The sequence below is a fragment of the Salvia hispanica genome, chromosome 5 (assembly GCF_023119035.1).
Source record: "Salvia hispanica cultivar TCC Black 2014 chromosome 5, UniMelb_Shisp_WGS_1.0, whole genome shotgun sequence".
In the NCBI taxonomy this organism is placed as follows: Eukaryota; Viridiplantae; Streptophyta; class Magnoliopsida; order Lamiales; family Lamiaceae; genus Salvia; species Salvia hispanica.
The window spans coordinates 19,901,657-19,910,137 of record NC_062969.1 but is presented as its reverse complement, the minus strand read 5'-3'; the positions used below and the strand labels follow the sequence as shown (position 1 = coordinate 19,910,137).

Below are 8,481 nucleotides of genomic sequence, written 5' to 3'. Positions count from 1 at the left end.
ACTACTAATTCTCTCTTTCTCTCTTACTTTCTCTTTATTATTATAAAACCCGTGCCGAACCCACTGTTCATATTCTTTGGGGATGGAGGGAGTAGATAAAGTTGTAAATGACATGGGTTTTAATTTAAAATTGATAAAATGAGAGAGAGAAAGAGAGAGAGGGAAAACATAGTGAAAATAGTGTTAGTGGATTGTATGGTCCATATTTAGAATGATGTGTATGGTTAGTATTGGTTTATAACTTTCCATCATAGAATTTGACTAATTTTGGTGGACGGCCCAAAATGGTGAAACTTGTGGACGGAAGTAGGATGAAATTATTATTGAGCACCAAGTGCTCGGAACAAAAAGAAGAAAACATTGATAAAGCACTGCTCAATAATTTAAATAATCCATGACATTCATCGGCCATATTTCAAGCACTTTACAATGCATACTAAACACCGTGCTCCCTAAAAACCGTCTTTTGGTAATGATACTTGTAGAAACTTTATTATAGACCTTGTATTAACTTTTTATTGAATTTAAATTTGTCATTGGAAATTTTATTAACTAGCCAACTAATGAATGGAGTGGTTTTACATTGCTGTACACACTTCCAGCCTTTTTGCACCCTAAAACAAAACTGTTATATATCAAGAAATCTATCACAGAATTAAAACAAAGAAAAAAGATTCCTAAGCATCTGATGAAGTTGAAGGTATGGAATTCTTCTAGAGACTTCCATGCACACTCTGTTATCTTATCTGCAGGCAATGCTGTAGCAGCTAGGAGGTTTCAGAACAATTCTAGAGCTGTCTTTATCTTATTCTGTTTCCATTTCGGCAACTTGTTGAAAGCACTCTTGCTCATCCCGAATTTCGACTTGAAATCTTCTGTTGACAAATATGCCTGCACCAAACACAAACCATCAAATCATCTTTCATTGCAAAAACATAATCCATAAACACGTTCGTACCTCTCGCCTAGTGGCATCAATGTCTGGAGCCGGATCAGTGGAATTTGTTCTGAGGCGATCATAAGGATGCGTTGGGAGTCCTTCGTCTTCACCTTCATCTTCCTTCGTTTCCTCATCTATGCTATGTGTTTCACCTCTAGGCTTGGGGACGTCGCGGCCTGCTCCATAACAAGCATCTTGTTATGGACTCAATGTCCCACATCGGTTGTGAAAACAACTGGTATGGGGTATAATAAGCTAGTCTTTTGGGCTGAGTTTTCATGCTTGGTTTGTACCACATTTGTTGGAACCTCGCAGGGTTGTTGATTTGAGAAGAAAACATACCTCTAATGGAGCGAGGGAAGATGAGCTGGCGAGCGGGTCCAGGTTTCTCAAAACCTTTAGTGAGTGCTGCTATGGCTGCTGATCTCTGGATGGTTGCATCTGGAATCTCGACCGATTTTGGGTAGAGCTTGTTTACCATAGGAGGAGGAGTTGAGAGGTTTCTTGCATTAGAACTCTCGAATGTTGATGCTAGAGCGTTGAATGCTGGAGATCTTCCTCGTACGCGGTTTCTCTCTGGGGCCACAGACAGGCTCCTGGACCGTTGCTGCGCTTTTTCTGGTGCACCGGATCTCCCACCCATCCCGACAGGTATTCTCCTTCTTGGTTTCTACCATACATATATAAATAAGAGTTGAGGGGGATATGATCAACTCATAACTATCTTAATTTGAAAACTGACAACAACTTACATTGCGGATATCAACACGAAGACATTTATATTTCAACTAATGTAGTTGACATACGTATGTGTTCTATTGGCATGTAAATATAGATGTGAACAGAAGACATACGTATGTTAACTACACATACAAGTTTCTTCGTGTTGACATCTATAACGTATAACGTAGGTTGTTGACATAGTTGTCAGTAATCAAGTTAAGATAGTTGTCAACCTATCAACAAGAACAGAGTTGAGGAATGAAAGACTTGCTCAAATGATATCATTCAAAGAAATAGTAGAAACTTACTTCCACCGGTGGAGTTCCACCGTGTTTGACTATAGCCATTCTTCTTTGGAAAGAGTTACCATGCATCTGTGAACAAAGTAGGTAATGACTATTCATCAATAAATCGAAAGATTTCCCAACGAGAGAGCTGAACTCACTGCACATTTTCTCGAGTCCCAAGTGAAGAAACGTGTGAAAAATGCAGGCTCGTTCCCTTCTGTAATGATATATATAGGGGCTTGCTTTGATATTTTTTCGCCAAGAATGTCACGCTCAAGAAATTTCTGCACACGGAAACAAACCAGAGGTTATTAGAAAATCTGTTTTACTCCCCAACAAAGTACCACAAGGCTTTAAGCATACCTCCCCTAGATTTAAAGCATTTGTCTTATTTTTCGTTTCGACCATTTGCCCGATCCAGACATAAATGTCGGAGTGGCAATCCACGAAGAATATATCTTCAGTCATAAGATCGTCCTGGTCGAAATTGTACACCTCATCCACCTGAAAAAGGGAATCACAACTCATTTTTTTCTCTTTTACAATAAACAAAGTGGATTTCAGATGTATTATCCATGAAAATACCTTCAGATCTCCTGTAAAGATGTGATCACAAATGACAAAAGAAACCAGTTAGTTGGATTCATCATGTTTATGAGAAAATGTATATAATCAAATCAGAAACAAATATTATGCCATGCCATTGGATGTAGTGCATGAGAACAGATGAGGGTCTCCTTCAGCCACTCTTGTTATTTTCTGCTTTGGATACTCCGATTTTTTTCCACCAATCAGACCCCAAAACTGCTCAGATTCTGCACCTTCTCGTTGAAATCTAGGCTGCACGTCCGGCTGAAAAAATGGTAACAATCGCAGGATGAGTAACGAGGAGTCATGCCACATTTTACAATCCTATTAAAGATGGCTATGAAGAAAAGTATCATCACATCTGCATTTCAAATTGTGGGAAATGATATTTGATCAACAAGTATCAGACCTTCAAAATATCGAGCCACCTCTCCGCAAGCTCCTGCTCATCTGTGGTCGTGTTACTTCCCAGCCAGGTCAAAGTCGAGGAACCACTGTTTAGTATGTAACAGTAGGAGGAATTCAACGACGAGCACACCTGAATCAACCGAATACCGGAAGTGAAGGGCTTAGTTTTACTGGAAAAAATGTTTCAACTCGACTTACAGGGTCTACTTGTATTGCTTGCATATTATCAGGTCCTGTCCCTTGAATACGAAACAACGCAAGTCCTTCCTCTGAGTATGTATCGTCTTCTAGTCCTTTCTGCGCAAGGCTGTTCTTGTATCCTGCGCTAAGACCACCCTGGTGATGTGTAGATATTTTTATCAACAGCCATTGAAAGAAATTTAGAAAGTGCTTATTTGTAGTACTTATTTTAACCCGAACCTTGAAGATTATGAAGCTCTGGAAAATGGCAAAGAACTGGACTGGCTCGAATCCTTCACAAATGCGAGCCTAGATAAATACAACATTGTAAATACGGAGATAGGAAAATTAGAGTTCACAGATAACAGAATGATGTTGTCGACGTAATATGCCTGAGCCGGGAAGAACTTCATATTCTCAACCATCTTGGTAGCCTGTGCACTTGCTGCTACCCTGTCTTCCTATAGAGAATGAATATCATGGTCAGTATCTCTTTAATAGTATGATTTACTTAATAAAATTAAGCAACTGAAGATCACCTCAACACTTTTATTTCCAAACCATGTCCCTATAAGATATTCCTCTCTATCTTCCCCAGGATAAGAATATTGGAAGATATAGCAATCACCACTGTAAAACTGCGACTGAGAAGGTCCTTCAAGAATCGTCTTCTGGTTACCATTAACGCTCCAAACCTGAGAAGTGAAAATTCATATAGCGATATTAGAAACTTTATTTAAGAAATCTGTTTGACCTTTTTCTCGTAACATCAAGTGAAAAAGTATAGGAGCTGTTTACGATCACCTGTAGATCGCCTGTGCAGTCTATATATGTTTGAGGTTCGTCTTCTTGGGGATCTTCTGCTTTCACAAGACCCCTCACATTCACTCCTTGGCGTTTTAGAAGTTCTAAAAACCATTGAAATCGATAAAAAAAACTTAGTAAACTACAGAAACGAATCTCGATTACAAAATTCTAATATACATAAAATGAAGAATGTTATAATCTGATGCATATATTACTGACCTGCTACCTTTCCTTTCGCGTCCTGATTTGTGGGGGCGGTTGAATCAGACCACGAATCAAACTTTCCTTTGAACATCACTGTCTCAAAGCCCTCCATTATGCGAACTGTTTGAGCCTCAGGCCTGTTTAGCTTTTGCAGTAATTCCTACAAAATGAAACACAACATTGAGTTCCTATATCAAGAAGATGAAGTCTTAGGTAGCTGAAGCAGTGATATTTACATGAACCGTGCTGCTCAGAGTTTTCCGGTCCTCAAGAGAAGTACTTTTGCCCACCCAAACAAATACTTCCATCACGCAATCGAGAAGATAACATTTATTTGAGTCCAACAACTCCTTTGCTAATGAATCAGTCTGAACGGGTATCGCCTCTCCTTTCTCAATGCTTCAACATTAGAGACGTTATCAGCTTACATGTTAAAATCATCACAGATCAATGGTGTTGTGCATTCTTGGAAAAGTACATACCAGAAAAGCTTAGGATGAACAATACGAGGGCTCTTGGGTGCGCTGTATACTTTCCTCGGAAGTGGAGCAAAGCCACCGAAGATATTCCAAAATTCTCCGGCCGCAGCATCAGCCATTAACTTTCCATCTTCTGTAGTAAATAAACAAGGCAGATGTGTTGGCAAACTTGGCCAAATAATGGTAGAGGAAAAGGATGCAAGTAGTAGCATAGTTACCAACAGCTGCTATTTCACATTTCCCATCATGATAAGTATCTTTTATATGCTGAACAACTTCCAGTGCTTTAGCCCTCTCTTGAATCGAAGAGTTGGAGCCATTGAACTGAAATATTTTAGACGCTGTATCTAAAACGAAGATGTCATCGTGATTTAGAGACGACCGAGCAAAAGGCACCTGTCGACAAAAAGGTGATGTTAGATAAAAGAACTAATAACAGAACCATGAGTACAATGAACAACAGTTCTACTTGCCTCGTTCACATTAACGACATGTTTTCCTTTACACACATACAAGCGGTTCGGATGCTCTTCAGCCTCAACATGCTTAAAACCTGAGGAGAATCCACCTTGTTGAGGGATTATACATGGCTTAAAATAGGAAAGGAACTTCTCCGATTCTTGGCCTTGTACTTCACGATACTGAACAGCACGCCCACCAAGTGCTGCATCTAGCTCGACCGTCTTGATGGCAGCCACACCAGCTTCATCCTGGCTAGTTTCTTTACCCAGCCAATAGTGAAGGTCATGACGAAGGGCGCCACTCTTCAAGGCAGTTGTCTACGGAAAGGAGACAGAGTTAGGAACATACAATTTCAGTAGCCTCTTCCAAGTATCTTTCTACTAGAAACTAAAAATCAAAAGTTACCTTTAGAATCACATAAGAATCACCAGTGAAAAATTTTCCATGTGAAGATTGTGAGACTGCAACAGGTTGAAAATTTTCGATTCGCCAAATCTCAATCCCTCTATATGAAGTCAAGGAAACAAGGACGAGTACACACTGATATAAACAAAACATAATCACAGAATGATTGAATATAGATATATATTACTTCTGCTGTATAAAATTCTAATAAGCCATATAACAGACTCTACTTTAGCTGACAGAAATGATCAAACACTGCAATAAATATTTCGTGGTAATATACAAGAAAGTCCGATTTTATAGAATCAGGATACGCTTTATGTCCTGCCCCTTGTAAAGCAGGATCCAAATCCTTTATTGAAATAGACATAGTGTCCTCCCAGGTCCACTAAAATCTTTGATTGTGGACGTCTTCCTGAGAAGATAGCGATAAAAGATTGATTAGTCGTTAATGCACTCTATTTCATATAACTAAGATGGAAACAAAAATTTGCATTATCAGGGAAACTTCAACCTGAAAATACTATTGGAACAAAAAAAAGACTAATTTCCAGACTTGATTTATCAATCTAAAAGGTTAGCAATGGCATAACTTGTAGAAACTTCATCATTGGTGAATGCACTACCCTTAGGATGGAACACAACTTTCTCAAAAACACCTATTTTGTACTGGAATTGATTTGCATCGACACGCTTCAACATAGGCACAAAAAAGGAGTTTCGAATACTGTTTTTTTCTCGTGGTGAAGATTTAGACATCCTCTCATCGCACCATATCACATTTTTACGAATTTCGAACCACTCTTTTAAGTTATAAAGTGATAAATCTCCATGGTAAACGACAATATATACGAAAAGGCATTATCAAATCATCCATGCATGAATAGTTACATTCATATACAAACGCAAATTTGAGTAGAAAAGTTAAAAGAAACGCGAAACAAAGGAATGTTATTCACCTTATATATGTTAAGGGAAACGAATCACACCGGAACTCAAATATTAACAAAAAAAATGCCAAAACTGGTAATGTGAAGAAGAGAGGGAAGACATAAGTATTTGGTGATGGGAAACAGATGGAGGAAACCGTAAGCATGCATGTTTTTTGGAGGGAGAGAATGACGATACAAAGGGCAACGGGGCATGCCTATCTATAAATAGAAGCCCCTGAAAATTCAATCATCATTGTTCCAGAAACGAAGATCGATTAAAGCTACCTTTTGGAGTGGTGAAGATAAATAAATTTGGGGTTGCATATTCTTGAGTGAGTGTGGATTTTGGAAAATTTTGTTGATAATTCGATTGTATGATGGTGAAGGAAATGAAATCCGAATTTGAGGGAATGGAAGAGATGGGTGAGGAGGGCGTATAGCCTCCTTGATTCATGCATGGCCACCAAGATGAATCAAGCTACCTGCTAGTCCTCTTTATTTATTTTATTGTTATTTTTTGGAAAGGAGTTGCTTTGCTACTTCTAAGGTATTTTTAAGGAAATAAATTCTCCGTTCGGCTTTAATACATGCGTTTCTTTTTACTACAAAGATTAAAAAAATAGATAAATATGTATAATGTTAACTGAAATGAATAAGTTAAAATATGAATAGATAATAAAATAAAATAAAATAAAATAAGAGAAAGAAAATATAATTATTTAGAAAAAATGAAAATGATTCTATTTTATTGGAACGTTCTAAAAATAAAAAAAAATTCTATTAGCAGAAAATGGATAAAGTAATTACTTCTTCATTAATATTGAAAATTTTTGGATAGGCACGAATTTTAATACATAATTGATTTTAAAAAATGGAAGAGATAGAAAGGAAAAGTTATTTGAAAATTTTTATCTCATAATTGTGGGACTCATGATTGGTTAAGGAAGGAATGGATTGTTGGATATGTTGTTCCTTTGTTAAATAATGAAATATTCTCTCTGTCCGTGAATAGGAGTCCGGTTCATTTTTACTCTAAATGGTAATAAAGTCTCATAATCCACTAATTCATTCTACTCACATTTCATTTAAAATTAATATATGAGTGAGGGGATGTAATCAATTGCTAACTAATTATCAATCTCAAATTGAGACCAATTTTCAACCATTAGATTAGAAGATCTTGTGGTTAATATAATGTCAAGTGTAATATATTTTAAATTTAACTAATTATTAATTAAATAAAAAGGGTATTAATGTCAAATCCTATACGTAGTAATTATAACTAACTACTTTCTCTCTCCTCAAAATCATCTCAAATCTTTAAATTTACGTAACTCTCTCAATTTAAATTATTTTTTCGCAAAAAATATATCAAATTAAAGATAATTTAATAAGGATTCCAACGAGATAGCAATTGCATATGTTCCGACGATATTTGGGTGATGAAATTTGATAAATTATATTTCAATTTTCGTACATGTTGATAAGCAGTTTTTATCAACAAATGCAACAAAAAATCTCAATATATTGTAGGCAAAATCTCAATATTATGCATGTCCAATCTCAATAAAAATGTGTTGATATTTTCTTGTCCTTGTATTGATATTCTAATGTCATATTGTTGATATTTGTAATACATAATGTTGATATAAAAAAACACCCACGAAAATGATCATATGATAACATAATGATGATATTACCCTTTTGTTGATATTTTGTCTACTATTTATTGAGATTTGTGAGCTTTAATCTCATCCACTCATTTTTAAATCTAATGGTGGAGATTTAGTCTTGATTTTGGATTAGGGTGCTATAAGCATTAGAATAGGACCCTATGAGTGAGACTCATATTCCACTAACTTTTTTCCACTCAATTTTTTTAACATTTCTTAAAACTCGTGCCGCCAAAAAATAAGACTCATGATGGACGGAGAGAGTAAAAAATTGGATAAAAGTGAGGTGAGAAACATAAATAGCGTACGACATTCCTTAACTTAGGAATGTCATTGTGCATACTCTAAGTTATAACCATTGTCTTTAACTAATGTAATCCTACATCTTTATGT

The 8,481-nt window shown here is 36.5% G+C and overlaps 1 protein-coding gene across 1 annotated transcript; it reads right to left on the bottom strand.

Annotated features, from left to right (window-relative positions):
• Window positions 1–479: 479 nt before the first annotated feature.
• On the bottom strand, window positions 480–6,671 carry LOC125191201 (villin-4-like). Its single transcript, XM_048088710.1, has 22 exons — window positions 6,443–6,671; window positions 5,798–5,898; window positions 5,484–5,583; window positions 5,090–5,395; window positions 4,835–5,012; window positions 4,620–4,749; window positions 4,374–4,536; window positions 4,153–4,297; window positions 3,931–4,034; window positions 3,666–3,821; window positions 3,519–3,587; window positions 3,367–3,435; window positions 3,145–3,282; window positions 2,948–3,076; window positions 2,652–2,802; window positions 2,536–2,546; window positions 2,314–2,454; window positions 2,109–2,234; window positions 1,972–2,037; window positions 1,283–1,610; window positions 959–1,116; window positions 480–891 (listed from the first exon to the last, which is right to left on the bottom strand). Exons 2-22 carry the CDS (start codon window positions 5,851–5,853, stop codon window positions 778–780), a joined length of 2,838 nt encoding a protein of 945 aa, XP_047944667.1. The 5' UTR covers window positions 5,854–5,898; window positions 6,443–6,671; the 3' UTR covers window positions 480–777.
• Window positions 6,672–8,481: the final 1,810 nt, after the last annotated feature.

What these genes read in the sequence shown, in the direction of transcription:
- LOC125191201 (XM_048088710.1), bottom strand. Translation starts at nt 5,853, where the DNA reads ATGTCTATTTCAATAAAGGATTTGGATCCTGCTTTACAAGGGGCAGGA. An exon ending in GTTCATCCTAAGCTTTTCTG is followed by an intron (nt 4,537 to 4,619) that starts GTATGTACTTTT and finishes CTAATGTTGAAG; the next exon opens with CATTGAGAAAGGAGAGGCGA. An exon ending in AAGCAATACAAGTAGACCCT is followed by an intron (nt 3,077 to 3,144) that starts GTAAGTCGAGTT and finishes CGGTTGATTCAG; the next exon opens with GTGTGCTCGTCGTTGAATTC.